Source organism: Elgaria multicarinata, chromosome 8 (assembly GCF_023053635.1).
Source record: "Elgaria multicarinata webbii isolate HBS135686 ecotype San Diego chromosome 8, rElgMul1.1.pri, whole genome shotgun sequence".
Taxonomy (NCBI): Eukaryota; Metazoa; Chordata; class Lepidosauria; order Squamata; family Anguidae; genus Elgaria; species Elgaria multicarinata.
Genome location: NC_086178.1, coordinates 55,555,403 through 55,577,689, shown reverse-complemented (window position 1 = coordinate 55,577,689; position 22,287 = coordinate 55,555,403). Strand labels below are relative to the sequence as shown.

At 45.6% G+C, this 22,287-nt stretch overlaps 1 protein-coding gene across 2 annotated transcripts in view; it reads left to right on the top strand.

Moving 5' to 3' along the window:
• Positions 1 to 1,967: 1,967 nt before the first annotated feature.
• R3HCC1L (R3H domain and coiled-coil containing 1 like) overlaps positions 1,968 to 22,287 on the top strand; it is a 41,202-nt gene continuing 20,882 nt past the window's right edge. Inside the window, exon 1 of one of the 2 annotated variants that reach the window (XM_063132486.1) lies at positions 1,968 to 2,026. Coding sequence is in view for 1 of the 2 variants with exons in the window: in XM_063132487.1 (XP_062988557.1) it covers positions 6,514 to 6,517 (4 nt within the window). In the remaining variant the exon portion in view is untranslated. Of the gene's footprint in view, positions 2,027 to 6,469; positions 6,518 to 22,287 lie in introns of those variants that run through there. The other variant, XM_063132487.1, reaches the window with a different exon arrangement.

Sequence of the window (22,287 nt, the reverse complement as noted above, 5' to 3'; positions counted from 1 at the left end):
GTGAGTGCCCAGTAATGAGTGTGCAATAAAACACTCGTTGGATGGAGCTTTGAATGGGCCTCCTGCTCATCCTGTACTTCCTCTTTTGAAAAGAGGAAGTAACTGAGGAATGAAAACACTGCCAGAGAAGCGAAGGTAGGGAGCTTGTTAACCCCCTGGTGTGCTGGAGCACTGAACTAAGCCTAGAACTAATATTGCCTGTTCTGGGGGAGAACCGAGTGCCAAAGTCATAAATGGATACTGTTGTTTTATACTATTGTTTTTATATTTTTGATGGTTTTAAATTTTGTATACTTTTTAATGTTCACTGTTTTTAACTTTTGTAAACCGCCCAGAGAGCTTCGGCTATGGGGCGGTATATAAATTTAATAAATAAATAAAATAAAGTCATACACTCTGGAGACATCCAATTAGATTCCTCTCACTCCCTATCCTACGATCTTAACCTTTCTGGTCCTTATTGATAGCAGTACTTAATGGATCTTGGAGATGCAGGAAGCAGCCTTATGACAAGTCAGAACATGGGTCCACCTAGCTTAGTATCTTTTGCTACAGTGACTGGCAATGGCTCTCCAGGGTTTCCAGACTGGGGTCTTTCCCAGCACTACTTGAAGATGTCAGGGATTGGACCTGGATCACAGATATGCAAAGGAGGTGCTCTGCCACTGAGATACGGCATCACACGTGCATTAGTTACAACATAACCAATGGGATTTGCTTACAATTAAGTGTGTAACCTTATTGTGACAGGCCCAGGCCCGTGGATGTGATGACATCCCAGATATAACAGGGTTGTTTCATTGACCCTCGGTACTGATCATAAACATAAGGACTAGGAAACAGAGTGTTCTATTTTGCAATGGTATTGGAGAGGGTGACCTGTCCAGACACTGTGTCCTGGCACAATGAAAACATGCTCACTGCTGGAGTCTCCATGTTTCCCTCCTAGGATGCTTTGAACCCAACCTACTTGGTGGAGGCATTTTATGCTTCCAGAGGATAGAGAGGCTGAGTTAAATCCAGAGTTCCCACTCTACTTTTAACCTTGATTGAATCAAAATAGGGCAAAATTGGAGGCATGGCTTACTAGTACTTAACCCTGGACATTATATGCTACTATCAGTTCTGTCATTTTTATTGCATTTGCCCTTTTCACAGTGAAGTAGTCAGAGCTGCTGCCATTACTCAGCAACTGCCAAGGGGGGAAGGAAGGTGAGTAGAGTAGAGACACCGCAAACAAATATCGGAAGGGCACAGAAAGGGAAAAGTTCAGTCTGGGGTGGGTGGGGGCGTTTTGTCCCACATATTCAATTTCCGAAAGGGAAATCACATTTTATTTCACATTAAGTCCCATCCCAAACCTGTTTTCTCTGAAGTCCTCTTGATTTTAATGGAGATAAAAGTTATTTTCCCCTCCTAGAGAAAATCTACAGAACAGAGTCCACGGGGAACAAAGTATGTGTAAATGTCTTTTCTTCAAGTTACCACACCAGTTACAACATAGGGCGGAAGAGGGAAAGGGTAAGTCACTTGTCTGGTTTAGGACTTTGCCCCCCAGTTTAAATCTTTTAATTTTTTTCCAGATTAAAACACCGTTCTCAAGATTAAAACGCACCACTTTACCACTGGTTTACATTTGGACGCTCCACATCCATTTCAGGAACAAAGAGTACACCTGAGCATCTGCAAAGTGCCTTTCCCTCGCCGCTGAGGAACACATGCGAAATTCACAATGGGGCGGGGAGGCGGGTGCTTCCTGACGCCAGGATTAGATGTATGAGATGGGAGACTGCAAATCCGAATAAACCGTTTCGTAGGCAGTGTGAGTAGTATCCGCTACAGAGGCAGGTAGAGCGGGAGAAGGCGCTTGAGGGAACGCGGAGGTAATTAAAGGAAGTCCGCTGTAGCTTCCCTCAGACTACATTTCCCAGAGGCCCTCGCGGTGAAGAGGCGTGGCCCGCCAAGGAGCGGACGGAAGTAGCGAAGACGGAAGCAGCTGAGGCAGCGCGACTCTTCCTAGCGCCTGGTAACTGTCCCCCCCCCTACCCCAATGCGGGTTTTAAAAGCGGCTTTGCAAAAGTTATTTCCTTGCGCCTCCCTCCCCGCTTTTGGGGCTGCTCATTCTCAGTGCCTTCCCCCAGAAACTGTTGCTGTTCTTGCTCTTGTTGCCTCCCTGCTTCGGGCTCTCTCGGTGTCCTTGCTATATGCTCCACGCACCGCGTGGTGTGAACGTTGTTCTTATTGCTTCCCACTGTCCCTGCCGTGTTCTTCTTGGACTGTTGTTTAGTTCGTATTTGAGCAACACGTGGGCAGCAATTGATTTCTGAGAAAAAAAGGTGTTGGGGCTCAAATATTGTAAAACTTTATATACCATTTCCCCTATATTTAATATATGAAATAAAAACTTTGTGATGTCGTATAGTATTTTGTCTGTTAGGAGTTAATCACTGGTTAGAAAGCCCAGTCTGATCATTCAAGTTGGAATGGGATGTCTTGTTTGCACAGGAAAAGGAGCCTGCATCATATTGTGCAATAAATAGGCTTCTTCCTTCAAGGTAGTACTTCCCTTGGGGTGTGTGGAAGGGTTGCATCTTTCCATTGCTACAGTATTTCGCCACTGGGGAAAATGGGATTCTGCCTCTAACATTTCCTCTAGGAGTTAGTGCTGTGGGTATTACAGTTTTGGAAATGTGATGAGCTCCGGTTAAAAACAGCCGGTGACCTCACTGACACTGGAGAGCACTACTTGCCTTTCTCTCCCTAACGCTTGGGCTATTGTAGAAGACACTTTTAAAAAAAAGAAAAGCTGTTACCTTTTATTTTTTTAAAAAAAAGCTTCTAGAAGGCTTGCTAGTCTTGAGATATAGTTGTCTAAAGGCTGTGTGTTCCCCCTTTCTGTTGTTGGGGCACCTCTTCTGGCCATGTGGTTTTTTGTTTTGGTGCTTTCTAAAGTCCGTACATACTTACCTGGGAGTAAGTATCATTCAGCTTGGAGGGATTTACAAGCCTCCTTTCCATTTCAGTGGTGCTGCGGCATGCATGTAACACTAAACAAACGCGGAGTGGAGGTTGTCATCTAAAGAGGCTGTCGAGGTATGCCTTTTATTAGTACTTCATGTGTTCTAGTGATCTATCTTGAGTCTTAGAATAGTTTCCGGAATTACATTCTGGCCCAAATTAGCTCCTACCAGTATGTGATCTTATTGACGCTACAGTAGCTCCAGATGTGGGTGTTATTCATTATTTAGTGTTAGGTGGATTTATATGGGATAACTATAGACAGCTTTTGGTGTGTGTATGCATAATGCTTTATAGTATGTTCCTAGTTCTTTTGGTTGTAGAGTGAATGTGAAAATATTGCATCTGGCATTGCTTTTCCCATGATCCAAGAATGGGGCTTTTATTTATTTATTTTTAAGTTACTGAACATGTTAGCTTTCCAATTCTGAAGGCTTGGGTTAGGTAACTATATAACGGTACAAAGTGCCTAGTTAAAAATAAACTAAAAAGCATTGATATGAGAACCCCAACTCCCTCATCTTGCCTTAGCTGTGACCCCGAAAACCAGCCCTTCAAGTCTTTACAGTGATTGCAAAAAATGCTCAGGTCTTGGCACGTTCTCAGGCTAATAATAATATTCTCTTTATTGTTTTAAGCCAAGAAGCTGTGACAACATGGAATATTAAAATGTAACCTTAAATATATTTCAATAGAGATAATACATTCTCTGTTAACAGCAGATGAGGTAATGTTTTTCTCACTCACAGCCTAAACAATCCACTAGTTTGGCTCTGATAATCATGTCACATGGAAAAGGCACTCCATAGTTGTGGTGAAAGGATCAAGAGTGCCTCTACCTTGGCTTTCTGCTATCTGGTGCACCCTAGAGGTTTTGTACTACAATTCCCCTCATTGTCCATGCCAGCTGGGGCTGATGGGTGTTGTAGCCCAAACATCTGGAAGGATCCAAGTTGGGGAAGTCTGCTCTGTATCCTTTAACTATCCTGTTTAGTGGTCAGGCAGTAACTACCTACTAAGGCAGTAACTGTCCACATGTTTTGGTCTTCTAACTCCCATGAACCCTTGCTACAAAAGCCAATGGAAAGCAATGCTGAAGTCCAAAATATCTGGAGATTTACTTTCTGCTTGTCCTTGCTCTAAGGATCTTGGTCCATTTGCAAGGAAATGTAGGTGATCAGGTAGCCTCTTAAGGATTTCCCCTCATTTTTTAAGGGCTTTCTATTGGAAGGCAGTATAGCCAGTACAGATTCTAGAATGTATTATGCACTCATAATGAAATATGCTCTGTGACCTGTTCGCTATGTTCAACCGTACCTGAATGTTCTCTACAGCTTTCACAGACAGGACGATGCAGAGCAGAGATGGGCAAGTTGTGGCTCTCCAGGTGCTTTAGTCTATAAATCCCATCAGTCCTAGCCAACCATAATCAATGGTAAGGTTTCATGGAAGTTGTAAGCCAAAACATCTGGAGGACTACAAGTTGCCCACCCATGATGCAGGGCGTATTGCAGTAGTCTAGCTCTACCTTGTTTTCTTTCCCACCTACAGTCAGTGTTATTTGACCTTAATGGTCATGAACATCTGTCTATTGCCCTATTTTAAGTATTATACATCTGGATACATTGGGTAAATTTTCTTTGCCTCAGAATGATAAAACATGGGGAAAAATCCTCCTTTGTTTATGTGAAATTCACTAATGCTTTTTTATTATTATTCAGTGAGCGTGCATATATGGTCATGACAGTAGTAATTTGAGAATCTGCATTCCTTTCTTTCTAACACATGAGTGACAGTAGCAGCCCCAAATGTGGTGCAGAGAGAAGGTATCCCATCAGATGGTATTGACAGAATTTCCCCCCCTAAATGTATCACAAGGCTTCACCATCTGGCTGTTAGAGGATATGGATGCAATATGCTTAAGATAGTTATTCAAGCCCTCACAAAATGACATACATAAAATGAATGAAACAATAGTACCTTAGGCAGATCATATAACTAGACAGTAGATAAAGCATATGGGTATATGAGAAAACCTCTTTGGAATACACAGCCATCAGCTCTCTTTAGGAAAGGCAGGAGTAAAAAGATCAGTTTTTAAGTCTGTCTTAAAGGAGCCAAGTGAATGTCAAACAAAAGGAACTCCCACACTTGTGGGACCACCACTGAGAAGGCCCTTGTTTCTTCTACTCTCCAACCAAATGGATTTTTACCAGTGGACACATGAGCAGCATCTCCAGCACAGATCTTAGGTTGCAGGCAAAAATGTACTGGTGAAGGCAGTCCATAAGGTAACCTAGTCCCAAACTGTTTAGAGCCTTAAAGGTTAGTACTGGCACTTTAATCTGGGTCAAGAAACCACACTGGTAGCCAGAGCAAGTGGTGCAAAAGTTTTATTACATAATACAGTTTTTTTCCTTAGGGATAAAATGATCCCACGTTCCTATTTGTTAAGCCCCAGTCCAAGAGCTGCTTTTCCGTGGGGCAGTTTATCATGTTGTGTGGAGGAAGTTTTTTTTAACCAACCGTTGGTTATTTGACCGAAATAACCAACGCAAATAATCAACACCGTGCAGAGTTGGCTATTTGAGTCATCACTGGTTATCATATTGTATGGAGGGCACCGTTGGTTATTTCATCAGCCACGGAGCCACAAGGCAAGAGCGGTCAAAGCACTGGCTGCTGCTGTAGTCCAGCTGGCAGGATAGATTTTTGGCAGTAATGGCTGATGGGACACTAGCAGGAGGACTGAGAGGGGAGAGAGGGTGGGTGTCGAGTGAGTCAACTCAGCATGGTCTAATAGACAACTCTACACTGATCCTAATCCATCCACACCATCGTTGATTATCATGTTGTGTGGGGAGTACCCCTAGATAAAAAACTGTAGAGTTTATTGTTACCCCACCGTTGAGTATTGCATTGTCTGAATGCAGCCATTGGATATGAAATTATCTACCTGGTAAAACAAAGCCCTGCCAAAATAAAACAACTCCTCACTCTCTGATGGAAGACGGCAAGACAGGATTCCTGCTCCACATTTTGGCAGGGCTTTGCGTTCTCACTGTCTGGTAGTTGATGCCCTATTTAGGAAGGGTCATCAGCATCTTCCACTTTGCAGGTGAGCCCTTTTCCTGTGCATATTGGACTAGAAAAATTTATGGGAGTTGCTGCTGTAGTCCTTTGGGTACGATGGATGAACCCTGGTAACTGCTGGGACTTTATTGAATTAGAAAGAGATTCTGTTTGTCAGAGCCCCTGCAGGAGGGAAGTTATATGGTGTCCCTCAGCAGCACTGTGCAGCAGCACCTCCCTCCCCTGGCGCACTCGCAGCCCCAGCCACTCTATGCCTCATAAAACATCTATCCCTTCATTCCCAGCCGCTAGCCTGTGTTTTTCACTGTCTCCTGCCAGCGCACGCCATAACTGCCGTTCTTCATTGTGGCGTTTCAGCTTCCTTGCCTTGTTCTCATACTCCTGTTGGTGACTGGCTGTGTGATGGGTCACTTGCTAGAAAGGACAGTATTTGTGCCTGAGATCTGGAATGTGAGAGGAGTTGGGTACCCCTTTAGTAAGCGAGGACTGGGAGTGTGGAGCATAAAAGTGGCTTTGCTCGGGACAACTTTTCTTGGTGAGTGTGAGCAGACTTCTGAAATTCACAGAGCTCTTCCAGAATCAGACACAGGGAGCAACAACTAAACCTGAGCTGTGTGTATCACTACGTTCATTAAAGAGGGTACTGGGTATGGCTGTTTCATACTATTCTGAGACTTCGATCTTATAGTCTTAAAGAGCAGCAGAGATTCCAAAGTGTCCTTCAGGAGTTTATCATTGGATATACTGTTTAATTCATTCCCTAAATAGCATTTATTGTTTCATTTAAGCTTTCTGTCCCCACTTCTTACCATTTTTTTTCTCTCTGAACCCCTTTGTTTGGTTATATGCCACCCAGTTATATGACCCATGTCCTAAATGGAATCAATGGTAACCCTTCATTCCTGTAAAAATCCTCAGTCCACACTTGGGGAAAAAATACAGAATTAGAGAGAGAGAGAGAGAGAGAGATAGGGAGAGAGTGATATAAAAGCAGAAAGCAGAGAGATTCTGGGGAGCACAAAGTGACTGAAGAGAGAGCAGCAGGCTTGGAAACAATCTCACTTGCATATTTTCAAGCATTCTGTGGATTCCAATTTCAGCAAGAGACTAGAGTACTTGATTTTTTTTTATCTGTGTGAGAGTCCCGTGTTTTGAGAATGAGTGATGGAAGCTCCATCTAGAATGGGGCGGGGAGAGCCAAGCAGACATCTTTTGGTTTGGTAGGTGTGTAATATTTTCAGAAGTGTGAGTGATAGGGAAGGGGTCAGGTAAGGAGGCCAGAAGCTGTCTTACAAACTCGGCCACCAATGATATCCTTTGCCCTGTTCAAGGCCTATTGCATTCATTATTATTTTTTTGGCTTTCAGTCTTGGTGAGCTTACATGGGTGCTCCCCCTGCCCCCAGAGAGTCGTCTTCTTGTTGCAGAGGGATGTAATGATTGTTGAATATCACTACCCGAGAACTGGACTGAAGTAAAGGAGGAGGATGGAGCTTGCCTATTGATTCATAGTGGGGCTGCAGAGACCTATCCATCGCAGAGAATGCCACTTCCTTTCCCCTCTACCTAATTTAGTTCTCCAGGTATGCCTCAGTAGTTCCTGCCAGGTTGCTTTGGGCAAAGCTGCTCTTCCTGATCATGGGTGCATCCTCTGCCATTCTCCCCCCACCACTTTCCTCTGGGGTGTGATGTCTCTGCAGCCTGAAATAGCAGCAGCTCTTTCATCATTGTCAGCTCATCTCCAATTTGCTCTCATCCTGTGTCTCTTTCCAGGTTTCTGTCCCTGCTCAGTGTCTGCATTTCCCGTCTCCACAAGCTGCGCCTTGCCCAGCTGAATTGTGTTTCATTTCTACCCTTGCTCACATCCTTTGAATTATTTCCTTGTTCCCTCAGCTTTTTGCTGCAAATTCCCCTTTGGTGTCATCTGCAAATGTAATTGTCAGGCTTTGGGAAATAAAATTTTGGGAAACTTTCCCTGAAGTTCAGTTGCATCGAATTTTAATGCTGTTTCCCCACCCGGTATCTTTTGATGGCAATTCTGATAGAGTCAATCTTGTGCTCTTTTAATCCTGGTTGCCCTGATCACCCATGATCCCATCACTGCCTAGATGTGTTCAGCTTCGTAGTCACTCTTTCTTGGTCTGGCCCTTTTCTTGTGTATTGATGCTAGGCTTGCCAGCAGACACTTTCAAAACTACATAGCTATCTACTGCTGGAAATCTGACCACACTTATGGAGAAGCTGCCATTTGAGGGACAAGAAAGAGGGAGATAGAGAGCCAGCAATGCAAACTGCCTCTTGATTAGACCCCCACCCCATCTCACTGCACCAGAGTTCTTTAACAATAGGTTATCCAGGGTTCAATAAATTAATTAGCTAGACCTGATTTGCCCTGGAATGCATGTCGTGTGAGGTGCTAGTTTTAGATACATGCATGCATGTAGCAGGGTTTTTTTCCCCCCACAAGGTCATTCCTCTCATCCTTTTTGTGTGTGTTCAGGACAGATTTAAATAATCTTATTCCTGTTGGACTCCTTATTAATTTCATCTCTCCTTATTTATTGATGTCCTCTCTAGCGGGGCCTCTGCCCTTGATATATCTGTACAATCCTGCCTAATTCCCTTAGTCCTTTTGGTTAGACATTAATTCATTTTTCTCCTTTGTTGCCTTGTCTTTTTTCCTATGCAGGTTTAAAGGAACACCATTGACTCCAGACCCCACTGTAGCATTGAACTAGTTTTAGTAACAGTCCTTAGTTCAGGAGGCCTGAAATGGGAAGAAAATGAACTGCTTCCTCTATTGTGTCTCTTTATTTTTAAAAGGTGTTGTCTTTGCATGTTTGGAATCACCTTGTGAAGTGCAATTGATGCTCTCCAATGAGGAACAAATATGTAGGCAAGATTTTTTAAATTACTTTTAAAAAGAAAAGGCTGTGGAATCGTATAGTCTAAGCTGCTAAGGGGGTCAGGTCTTTGGCCGAAATAGATGTGGAATTGCATGGCTCTAAATGTCGATGGAGAATCGGGGCCGGGGGGTGGGATACGGATCTCCTGCTATCCAGCTGGCTGGATTCTAAGCTACTTCCTGGCTTTATGACAAGTGTTGCAAGTGTTCCTAAAGTGCAAGGGAGCATGACAGAGCCCCGAGGCAATGTTTTTCAGCTCCTGGTTTGCAGTCTGCTTCATGATAGGAGCCAGCTCAGTTTTGCTGCTGCATGGGAAGCTTTACACGCTCTTGCTCCAACAGCAAACATAATGATATTATATTTATAGGCTTCCCTCGGATCACTGTGTGAGGGAATGTGCAAGAATTGTAGCCCCTCCTGCTATGGAAGGATATGTTGAACCTGACTGGAATTGGCAGTAATGGCTTGCATGCTGGAGTTGCCACTGGGGCTTATGCTGAAGTCCAGAAAAGGGATGTCTGGTGTGGTGGTGGCTGGTGGTGCAGGGCATTGGAGGCACCATCTGCTTGCTGCTAGTTTTGGATTTTTCCATGACAAGGGGATGCAGGTTGTCAGCAAGTTTGGGGGAAGCAAAGGTGGCTTTAGTACCTGTTCAGAACCAACATTACTTTCTTCCTGTACAGTAAGGGTGGCTATGCTTGCTAGGGCTGATGGAAACGGCAGCCCTCCAGATGGTGGTAGGCTGTCGTGTCCATCAGCCCTAGCCAGCATAGCCAATGGTGGACGATGATGAAAGCTGCAGTCAACAATACCTGGAGGGCCACACATTCCTCAGCCCTCTTGTACTACCACACATACACACACACTTGTAGATCAAGGCAACTCCCACAAACAGCTAACTAAGCTCTGAAAGTTACTACAATGAACCATATGCATTATCATAATTCCAGTCATTGAAATCTGCATTGCTGTATAGCAGGAGCAGGGAAGCTGTGGTCCTCCAGGTGTTGGACTACAGCTACCATCATTCATTCTTGCTGGTGCTGCTGGGAGTTGAAGTTCAGCAACATTTGGAGGGTCATGGGGTCCCCAACCTGCTGTATAACAGTGTGGATCTAGCAGTGAGATATGGGAATGTTTAGGGTCCATTGTCCCAATCGTTAGAGCTTAGACGTTTGTGGGAGATGCATTGGCTCGCAAGACATGAGGGGTTTTGTATGTGTGGCAGAGGAGCTAGAGGACTCGAGTTCTGAGTCTTTGTTATTGGATTAATTGGGTTGTTGTTGTTTTAAAGTGGGAGTCTTCAGGCTGTATTGTATGCCTGTAAGCTGTGGTATGGAACTGGGGAGGGGGGAAGCTGCTTTGAGGCCTTGTGTTTCCTTTGCCAAGGTGCTCGCACTGATACGTGTTGGAGCGGGGGAGGCACTCTTGCCATGTGCTCAGAGACTAAACGAGTGGAACAGTCCAAGGGGTTTCCTAATTCGGGTTGTTTGGAGTCTCCTTGCACTTCTCTCTTTTTATTAGTGCGATTATTTTGTAAGAAGTACCCGTTCGGCAGCAGGCCATAAAGAGTGACATTGTGCATGTGTGAGTGCTGAGTGGCACCTGGTGCTGTCCCTCAAGGGCACTTCGCTGCTCCCCAAGCACCAATCAAGAGCTGCTCCCACTTCACAAATGCGACGGGGGAGGGGGGAGACCGGTGGGGGGGCAGACAGATACAAGAGTTTTGGTCACCGCTGCACCCTATGAGGATTTGTTAACAGAGCTGGCGGCTCTGCTTCCCCAGTGCTCTGAAGTGAGGGATCTCTGGCGCTGCCTCCCCTTCCTTGTCCAGCCCAAGGGGCTTGGCCTTTCTCTCCTGTGATCAAGGCTCTAAAGGTTAACTATTCTATTGATGGAATTATGGATTGAGTGGAATCGGAAACCTCAAAGGCTAAAAATACAGTTCGCTGCCAGGAAGCAATAGCAGCTGCTGGGAGCTCATGGGGTGCCACTTCAGCCTTTACTGCGCTGGTGCCGGGGCAGTGGAGGGGCAGTGTGCTCCAGGGGCACTCTCCATCCCAACATCTCCGTGGGCTCTCCCTATCTTGCCGTAAAGGAATGGCCCCAGATAGCAGCGGTTGTTTGTCCCAGTGGGAGAAAGTTCATGAGATGCCAATTACAGCTGCCGTGACTAGAGCTCTGTTGGGATTATATTCTAAGGCGCATCCAACCCTGGCTGTAAGGGTTGTAATCTGGGGTTGGATTGTAAGATGTAGTGAAATGTAAAGTGTCTGTGCATTTTGATAGGGCACATTTGCTAGGTTTTTCTTTTCTTTTCTAGAAACGTTGCAGGGTGATTTTTTAATTTTTAATTTTACAAAAAATGTCCACCAGTTGCCATTTTGTGGGCTGTTGTTTCTTAGTAGGCTCAAGGTCCCCTATCATCTGTCAGGGATGCTTTAAGGTGGATTCCTGCATTGAGCAGGGGGTTGGACTCGATGGCCTTGTAGGCCCCTTCCAGCTCTGCTATTCTATGATTCTATTTCATGTAGCACCTTCCTTTAGATCAGCCATGCACAACATAAGGCTTTGGGGGGTGGTTGTGGCCCTCTGGGGGAATTCTGAATTTCCATTGGTGGTGGCCCTCTCCCACCACTTTGTGGGGATGTCTGGTCTATAAAAATGGGGGGTGAAATTGGAGGATTTCTGCATTGCTTCTCCTCTTGCAAGTTCAGAAACGCATGAAGGAGTTGGCAAAAGGCAGCCATATTGCATGGCTTATCTGCATCAGTCTACCTTTCTCTGTACATTACTGGGAGAGTGAAGACCTTGTGTTCTGTGCCGCTGAATTCCAGCAAGGAAAAGTTAGAGATAATGGACAGTGGGATAGAAGCAAAGAAAGACAAAATGAAGGGGGGAAAAGGAGAGAATTTGGAAATGGGTGTACAGAGAAAAGGAGGGGGCAGAGAATAGAGAACTATGGGGTGCAGACGCTTGTGTGGTAGGGGAAATGTAAACATGGAGTAAAGAGATGAGGGCACTGAGAAACCTGAGGTGGTACAGAACAAGAAGATGGAGTGATACGAGATACAGAGGGGGGAAGAAGGCTGCGGACAGCAGAAAGGCCCGCTGGCGAGGAGAGACAGAAAATCGGGTTAACTAAAAGATTAGGATGTAGAACGAGGTGGGGGAGACCATGTGCAATGGGGTGGATAGAGAAAGAGAAGGGACGGTAAATAGAGTTGTTTTGGGAGATGTGATGGTGCAGAGAGAAGAGAGAGCTTGGTATGGGATGCAGAGAGAAAGAGAGAAAAGAGCTAATAAAGAACGTGTAAAAACAACCACAATACATGGTTATAATTGAAATAGTTGGTTAGTGTAGTGATTTGGCCCTTCTGAATTAAAGGTGGCCAATTTGTGCTGTCCATCCCTGCCCTACAGACCTGTCTGTCTTGAGAACCAATGTCAAGCTTTCCCTTTTGGCTTTAGTTCAGGAGTTACCTTGATGCTTGTATGGTTTTTTCAGCTACTGTGTCCTGCAGTATGGATTAAGGGGTTTAGCCCAGAACTTTAGAGCAGCAAGTTGGAAGTTGTGTTGCTCACTGTAGTGTGAAAAGGAGACACGCCAAGGGACACTGATTCAACCCTCTGAGCATGAAATGGGTCGGTGCCGAGGCGTGGCGAGGGGGTGGGCGTCTGACAGAGTGTGTAATAGACTGCGGATACCAGGGAAATACAGGATCCTGAGAAATGAAATTCATGGACTGCAGTTCCTCGCCCCACCCTAAAAAACAAAACGCAATCACTGCAGAGGATGATGCAGTAGCCGTGGCTTAGTTAGACTTAAAGTATTGTAGGGCAAAGCTTGTGAGATAAGAAGAACCCTACTGGATCAGACCAAGGGTCTGCCTAGCCCAGTACGCTGTTTACAGCAGTGGTTGGTCAGATGCTCCTGGGAAGCCTGCAAGCAGGACATGGAAAACGGTGCGGCTCTTCCCTAGCAGCACATGCTCAGAGATGCGCTGCCTCTGAACACTATCATGGCTAGTAGCTGTTGACTGATCTCTTGTCTAGGAATTTGTGTAATCTCCTTTTAAAGCCATTGCAGCCAGTGGCCATCAGTGCGTCTTGTGGCACAGCGAATTCCATGTTAATTACACATTGTGTGAACAAGAATTTCCTTTTGTTGTGTCCTGAATCTACTGCTAATTAATTTAATTGTACGTGCCCTGAATGTTCTGGTATGGTGAGAGAGGGAGAAAAATTTGTCTATCCACTTTTTCCACACTCTTCGTAATTTTAAAAATATTTTATTGCGTCTCCACTATGAGTTGGGTTCCATTTGACCCCTTGGATAGGGGCAGCTTCATAGAACGAACACATAGGAACATACGAAGAGCGATGCTGGACTAGACCAAAGGCACAGTCGCCAATCAGATGCCTCTCGGAAGCCCACAAGCAGGACATGAGTTTAATGGCACCCTCCTGCTCATGTTCCTCAGTAACTGGTATTCAGAGGCATGCTGAGGTAATGTATTTGACTAGTAGCCATTGCTAGGCATATCCCCCATGAATTTGTATAATCCCCTTCTAAAACTGTCTATACACTGGTCTTTTGCTAGTGTTCCTATGTAAGATGCGGACATTGTGCCTGTGTACATGTGTCTGGGAATCCTGATTGGGCCAAGGCTCCCAGAGGACTGTAAACAGGTCTGTGATGTCCACACTTCACAAGGCATCACCAGCGTATACACAACAATCGTGTTTTGCCATGTAAAGTATGGCCCTTCCCTAAGGGGGAGACAAGGAGAGCCAGAGGTCATTGGAAATGCTGCAAATTCTGACATCAGTGGGGCTTTAATGGGATGTGTGACTGGCTGTGGCTCCTCAGACCATGACGCGAAGCGGGTTGCGCTGTTTCATGATGACAGACTGTGGCAGAGTTGTCTCAGCAGAGATGAAGGATGGCTCTCCAGTCTGAAGAGCCTGGGGTGGGCTAGGGGAAGCAGGCAGACAAGTTGTTCACGGGAAGGTTTACAATTTGGCTAATGGTGGAAGTTTGCACTCAGTATAAGAATTGTTGCTTCAGTGGAGTTCAGGTTAGGAAAAGCCAACTTCTTATTCTCAGGATTACGATATTCTCCAGACTGTAGCTGGAACAACCTGACCGCCTCATGCCTGACCCTATTCTATAATTGTCAGTATCATCTGACAGAAAGGGCTTCATAGATGTGGAGCCCGTGTCATTTGGTGATTCAAGATTGTTGATGGGTGAGAGGGGCTGGTCCCTTCAAGGTTCAGATTGGCAGAAAAAATACATTTGCAGACTCTTTGCTTTCTTTTTCTTATGAGTAAAACTTTGTGCTTTTTTATCACTCAAATTAAAATTTCAGAGGCTGCAAGGGACTTGATAAGGTGCTTTTAGGGTGGGAGACAGGGGCAGATCCAGGTGTCCAGTTGGTTGTTTCCAGTCTAGGTGATGAGAGGATCACCAACATTGATAAAATAACTGACTCCATTCCGGAGCCTTCGCATACGTATTGTATTCTTTGGGGGGTTTTCTTTCCAGACTTCCTGGTACTGAGCCTTAAGCTCTCAGATGTATTTCAGTCACGTCTTTTCTTTATCTCTATGATCATCAGGGCTAAAAAGCATTGAACAGAACCTGAGACCCCCTTTGTTTCAGCCACTGTGGTTGTAAGGAAGCATTGAAATCAGCAAATGTCAGCAGCCATAAGATAATAAATGTCCCCAGATCCACTTTGTTGCCATCATGCTCTTGGACTCTGGATGGCCTGAGAGCAGATCCAATAAACTTATAATCCTAAAAGCTGCCATTGCATTTTTAGAAGCCAATCCCCATAGAGAGCTAATTTAAATTCCTAGGAGTCAGCACCATTTTAGGAGCCCAGGCAACCAGACATTTGGGGGTGTCCCTCCCCCGATTTTGCCTAAGAGGCAATTTTCATCATCCTTTTGTTTGGACAACAGACCTGATTCTATGGAATCATCGTCATCATCATCATCAATATTATTTAGATGCCTTTCTCTTTAAAAAGTCCAAGGAAACTTACAATAAGGTTATTGAAAACATACAAACTATAAAACAGCTAAAACCAATTTTCATTAAAATAACAAAACATGATAAGACTACTAAAACATCAGTAGAACCATAGCCAAACAACTGCTGCATAACAAACTTATCGTAACAAGTCAATTTAAGGAGAATTGAAATATTCATAGGGTGACATACTCTATGTAAGAATAGCTGATTTCATTGGACACTAGCGGGAGGATCGCAACCGGTAGATTCACGTAACAACAGAATAAATTTAAGCTGGATATTGGGAATGCATTATAGCTTTAAGAAAAGTTACAATAAAAAAGGAAGTTTCTCTGGAGACCTTTAAAGATGGCTTGTCAAGGGAATTCTTCATTGCAAGGGGCTCAGTGCTTGAAGTGTTCTTGTGTCTTATGATTCCCTTAGTACTTGCCTGTTTTGTGATGGGTGAAAGAAAGCTCAGTGGGTGATTATGATATGGTGGACTGGTGCTATATGAAGTCAGCTAAAGGGGATGTGGGATAGTGGAGTTGGTGAATGGGTTTTGTGGGGGAGAACTATAACCCCATCCCTGTTCATCAAACATGCTGAACACTTTACGTAGTTAATAATGTGATATTCAGCAGGACTTCCCACTCTCTGCCATGTTTGTCTTAGCTTTGCAGACATGTTTGGGGGTGGGCGGGAGGTCTTCAACTTTCCCGACATCAGTCCTGAGCATTATCTTTGTAATGCCACTTGTCTTGTAGCAAGTTGCCTAATTGTCCTTATGATGTTGTGTTTGGGGGGCCCTTAGACAACTGCACCATTCTGTTGCCCTCTTTGCAGCGCCTATGGGGTTATGTGACCTCCAACATGTCTCTCTGTGCCATTTGCTGGGGAATGGGAGCAGGAGGGTGACACTATGGCCATGTCCTACTTGTAGGCTTCTCACAGGCAGCTGGTTGGCCACCGTGTGAACAGGATGCTGGACTAGATGGACCCCCGGTCTAATCCAGCAGGGCTGTTCTTATATGGAGGGTGCTGTTACACCGTGTCCTGCTTTGTTGGTCCCTGGCCAACAGCTGGTTGGCCACCATGTGAACAGAGTGCCGGACTAAATGGACCCTCAGTATGATCCACCTTGGCAATTCTTACGTTCTTATATTCCTATGACAGGTAACTATTTTTGTAGTGCTAATTCTAGAAATGCCAGCTTTCTATTTGCCTGGCCATTGCTATCTGAAAGGGGTCTGCGAGCAGTGCTCGCGTGTGCCCCTGTCCCTTTCTGGGCTGTAGCAGAGTTTGTTGCCATGAGAGACCCCCGCTTGGAGCACATAGTTTGCTGAGCACGGTCCCTCGTCCAAGGTAGGTGTGGCTGTTTCGAAAGAAATAGATTATGCTTTGTGCTGAAAAATGACTCCTCTGCCCTGAAGCTGTCTTAATGATACGTTCTCTTCGTGCCGAGTCAATAAAGATGAAGGGGACCGTTCTGCTGGTGAAATTAGCTTATTGGAGAATGGAAAAGATCCAAAGGCACAGTCCGCATCTTGGTTAGGAAATGGATTGTAGACTCCTTAGCCTGTGTAAAGTTTGCCCCATACTCTGGAGCATGCTGTCTTGACACTAGGGATGCCGTAGAAATCCACAATGGCTTCAAATGAGTTCAGGTTTCTATGAACCCGACCTGTGGATACAGCAGTGAACCAGTTTTTCTTAGTCACCTGGATTCCGCAGACTTGTGGACAGTTTTCTTGTTTGTTTTTACTTTTGGGATGAAGGGAGGATTTGCACAAATATACATTAGTGCAAGTGTGTGTTTTCTCTAGTGTGCATTCGAGCAAAAGGGTTGTACAAAAAACCTGATTCTGTCAGTGAGCGGATGACAGAACAACATCTGATCATTGACAATCTCTGACAATGTGAAACAAGACAGAATGGATTTTAACAATTCTGTTTGTCCATACTTGACACCCTGGCTTTCTCTACTGTCACTGCCTTCTTCTGCAAGAAAAGCATTTTACTAACTATCCAGGGAGTCTTCAGGAACTTTCAAGTTCTATATTAAAAATATATAGCAGGGCTTTGTAGCAGGGGTGGGCAAGACATGGCCCATGGGCTACAAGCACCCCCCAGCTTTTTTATTTATTTATTTATTTTTATTTATTTAGAATATTTATATACCGCTCCTCATTGAAAATTTTTTGGAGCGGTGTACAAGGTAAAATGAAAATAAAAACAGAATAAAACAGTTAAAACAAAATTTAAAAAGAAGCAAAAAAACCCCCAACAACACAGAAATCCAAGGCTGCATGTTAAAGAAAGGCTTCTTGGAATAAAGGTGTTTTCAGGAGGCGCCGAAAGGAGTACAAGGTTGGAGCCTGTCTGACCTCCAGAGGCAGGGAATTCCACAGGAGGGGCGCCACCACGCTGAAGGCTCTTCCCCTGGTGGATTCCAATCAGAGGATGGATCTAGGTGGAACCACCAGGAGCAGGCCCTCGGATGACCTCAGTGACCGGGCAGGTTGGTAAGGGAGAAGGCGCTCTCTCAGGTATCCTGGTCCCAAGTTGTTTAGGGCTTTGTACACAAGTACAAGAACCTTAAACCTGGCCCGGTAGCGAATAGGCAGCCAGTGCAGTTCCCTCAGCAGAGGAGTTACATGCTGGAAAGGGGCAGCTCCAGACAACAGCCGAGCTGCAGCATTCTGCACTAGCTCCAACTTCCGGAGCAGCTTCAAGGGCACCCTTGAAGTTTAAGGACTATGTTATGGGATAGTGGTGAAGAGCTGAGATTGACGAGTTAAGATTTAATTGAACAAAAGTTATTGTTTTTATGGAGAAGGGGGGATGTGATATGTGGATGTATATACCTTTAAGAGGCCTGTAGCTGCTAGTCTCCAGGTCCTCATCGAAGGCCTCGGCGGGGCCTCTGTTTCAGCCACTTGGTGGTGTGGGCCTTGCTACAGGGTTTTGGAGTGTCACTGTTCTAGGAGGTTTTAGTAATAAAGGAATCCAGCAAGGAAAAGACTCTGAAGTTATTGCCTGGTAGTCTAGGGGCAAGTGGCAGGCTGAGCAGGTAAGCTCACCCGTATGGTCCCTATGCCTGAGGGATACTACATGTTTTTGCACCCCTGTCACCCCCACCCCACCCAAGTCACCACCAAATTTCTGCTGAATTTTGGCAGCAGTGACTGCGGCAAAAAAGCTGCATTTTCACTTTAAAACAAGGCAGACACTCCCTGTGCACCTTGTTTAATGCAAGTTCACACTCCACCCAGGCTTCTGGGCATGCAATTTTGGCCACGTAGGCAGGTATCTTCTGATTACCAGGTTATATGTGGTGTGAGTTCTGCTTGCTTTTCGCCCTTTTGACATGCGTATGTATGCGTCTGTAACAGAATGAAGCAAATTGAAATGCAGCTTCCACATACATCCTGACTGAGTTGGCCGTGTGGTCTGCATTTCCTTTGGGGGCACCTGCCTATATTGCACGGCGTCTGAGCCTTCTGTGGGTTTCTTTTGCAGCATACTTGCCCTCTGGACTCCATGCCACCCGCACCCCCTGCTTGCTGGGGAGGGATCCATTTTCAGTTCAAATCAGGGGAGGGGAGAAGAAAGGAGCAGGGTGGGGAAGGTGAATACAGCCTAATGCACCGGAGGTGCCTCGGAAATGAGTACCTTGGATGAATTCCTGGCCCTATTGATTGGTATACAGTTTATGCATCCTGACATTCATAATCTTGGTCTGCTGCTGATGGTCCAGATTAATGGGCCCAGGGGCCGTCCATCCGTCACTTCCCATTAATTACTAGAGAGGTGTTTTTCCAGTGATTTACCTGACAGTGGGCCATGATGAATACCCCTAAACAGAGTGGGCAGTGATTAATCATGTGGCCACACCCTTCCCCAACCCTTCCTTTCCCCCCCAACCACAGGACAGACCCCCAAGCCATCCGTCTCCATAAACGTGGCCTGATGCATATTTATAGGGGCCTGGGGCCTGGCAGATAGCAGCCTTGCTGTTTGTGCCAACGCTTATGAAAAATAAATCTCCCTGGCAAGTGGGGGCCGCAAGCATCTGGGCCCTGGGGGTGGTGGTTAGCCTGGAAGCCTGTGCGGTCTGGGGTTGGGAGGGAAGGGTCAAGGGGCTCTGAATGAGAGGAAGAGAACGTGGTTGAGCAGCCATGAGAGGTCTAAGAGCCAGGATTCCTGGACTGTGCTCCTGCCGTTGAGAAAGATGTGGGCTCTGTTGATCAGGATTACGATGCTAGATTCTCGAGAAAGGGGGTATTTTCATGCCTTGGAGGGGAATATGGGCCTTGGGGAGGGAGACTGTACACCTCATGCTGGTCCTGGTTCGGCAGCAGGGTTTGAGATTGAAGAACTAGCTGGGAGCCAGGATTTCCAAGCTCTTTTCTCAGCTGTGCTCCTAATTTGCTGCATGTGTAAACTTGGACAGTCACCTGTAGTTATTTCCCCATTTGTAGAATGGAAGCGAGACCTTTTACCAAAAGCGACATGAGGCTGAATGCCTCTTCCTAATGTGCCTTGTGAAAACTGAGTGCATAGCAGCTGCTCACACTGGCTTTGGGGTACACTGCAGTCCTACTCCCACACGAACGAGGTGTCCTGGTAGGAGGCACATTGGTGCCTGTGGTTTTTGGTGCTCCTTACAGTTCTAATACACTGAGCATGTGAAGTGCTGGTTTGGAGGCAGAATTCTGAGGACTCCTGGCGCTCTCCCTTGCTGCTCGTGGCAGTGTAGGCAACACCAAGTGGTGTCCCAGTTGGTGAATGGCAAATGAGCAAGACCCTGGGTGATTGTACCTTGTGATGGTCTTATTTCCAGCACTTCGGGGTGCTTCTGATTTTCTCTGTATTTTGGGGTTGGTGGTAGTTGTAATAAACTATGGAACTCACTGCCACAAGGCATAATGATGGCCATGAATTTGGATGGCTTTAAAAGGGGGGTTAGACAAATTTCTGGAGGAGAAGGCTATCAAGGGCTACCTCCAGTATCAAAGGCAGCATCCCTCTGTACACCAGTTGGTAGGGAACATGGGCGGGAGGGTGCTGCTGTGCTTATGTCCTGCTTGTGGGTTTCTGGTGGACAGCTGATTGGCCACCGTGTGAACATAATGCGGGACAAGATGGACCCTTGGTCTGATCCATCATGATTCTTCTTATGTAGCTGAGCTGACCAAAGGCAAGCTTAGAAACCCTCCTCTTTTTCGGACTGTTATCAACAGGATGGGTACAAGGGCACCCCTACCGCTGCTAGTCTCAATATCCAGCCTTCCCCCCAGCAGTTAAACAGCTCTCATTTTTGAAGCCATTTGACTCCCCATTTGCATGTAACATGTGCTTGTTGTGGCAGCAGGTTCTCAATATTAGAATATGGCAGCTGATCCATGATACCTATTACTGGCCTTCCACTATGATCTTCTTTTCTCTATGCCAAGAGTGGGCAAATTGTGGTCCTTCAGATGTTTTGGCTTATAACTCCCACCAGCCCTAGCCAGCTTAGCCAATGGGGACAGATAAGTACATAAGAGCAGCCATGCTGGATCAGACCATGGGTCCAACTAGTGCAGCATTCTGTTCACACAGTGACCAGCTAGCTGTCGGCCAGGAATCCACAAGCAGGACATGAGTACAACAGCACCTTCCCTTCCATGTTCCTCAGCAACTGGTGTACATAGGGGGTGGGACTTGATGGCCTTATAGACCCCTTCCAACTCTACTATTCTATGATTCTGTGATTCTATAGGCTTACTGCCTCTGATACTGGGATGACAGGAGTTGTAGGCCAAAACATTTGGAGGGCCACAAATTACCCACCCCTGTTCTAGGGCTAAAGAACCAATAAAGCAGGAAGTTATGGACTGAACATACCATGTGTGTGCAACTGGCTGGACTTTGTGTTATTGCTCATGCCTTTCCATAAGCACCATTTAGTCTGATAGGCCTCTGTCCATTGCAGTAAGAAATGGGGAGGGACACGAGTCTCCTGTCTTAGTTTCTGGCTTAAACTAAAACTAAACAAGGCAGGTTCAGCATTTAGTTACCTCCACTCATCCTCCCATGAAGCCTATTGGCTTCATAGTTCTTGTAGGAAGGCATTGGAGATAGCATAAAGCCAAGCTTTCTGCACCCATCTTCGGCTCCTGCTTTATTAATGTATGAACCTTAATTTAATTCGATGTGTACTATATATTTCCGGAGGTGTAGCCTGCAGGAGCTGTGACATGTTTAGCATAATCTGTAGATATTACTTCCTCTCTTTGTAGGTCTTAAATCTGTCCCTTAGGCGTATGTCAGTTTAGAATGTATATACGGCACTTATTGCACATCTGTGGGAATACAGTCACAAAGACAAGAGAGCAGAGCACAGCCTCCCCACTCCCCTGCCTTACTTATAGCAATTTCTGTTGTTGCTATTGCAATAGCATTGAGTTTGGATGGGAATTTGGAGTTGGGGAGGAAGAAGAGAACAAAACAGCACTCTAGATTTCTTATCTAATCTTTGTAGACTTTAATAAGAATCTGGAACATTTCCATCTGGCAGCAGAAAGGAGAGGTTATTGGGGCTTAGGGCTGTGGGTTTTTCCCCTTTTTAAATTATGACCTAGACCATCTAAAAGCATGAACTTAGGTTCCCCTCTGGATGGATGCAAGCAAATGGGTCATAGAAAGCTCCTTAGCCTGCTCAGCAAGACTTGTTACATTTCATCCACATCTCTAGGTGTTTGAGGTCTGCTTGCTACCTCGAGGGCTTGGACTCCCCATCTGGTTCCTTGTTTCCACCAGTTGGATTCAGGATTTGGGAGACCTTTGGGCATGGCGCCCACAATGCTCTCTCCACCCCGAATTAAGAACACCGGAAGCTGCTTTACGACTGGCCAGGCTACTTGTTCACTCTGGCACTGGTTCCCCAGGGTGTCAGGGACCTCATTCTTTTTTAATGTGAAGATGCCAGAGATCGAACCAGGGACCTTTTGCATACAAAGCATGTGCTCTACCACTGAGCTATGGTTTCTCCCTATTCCCCTGGGCAGGGCTTTTCCAGGATTTGAACTCAGGACCTCTCCTACCATAAGCGATAATCAAGCCTCTAGACTGGCTTATACCTCTATATTGGGGCGCAGAACCTCCAGCCTTCCAGAGTTCCCCAGATGGCCACTCACTTTCCCCCCAGATTTCCTCACTTTTGTGCAGTTTTTCTAAAAGGCTGAAATGCTTCTCCTAA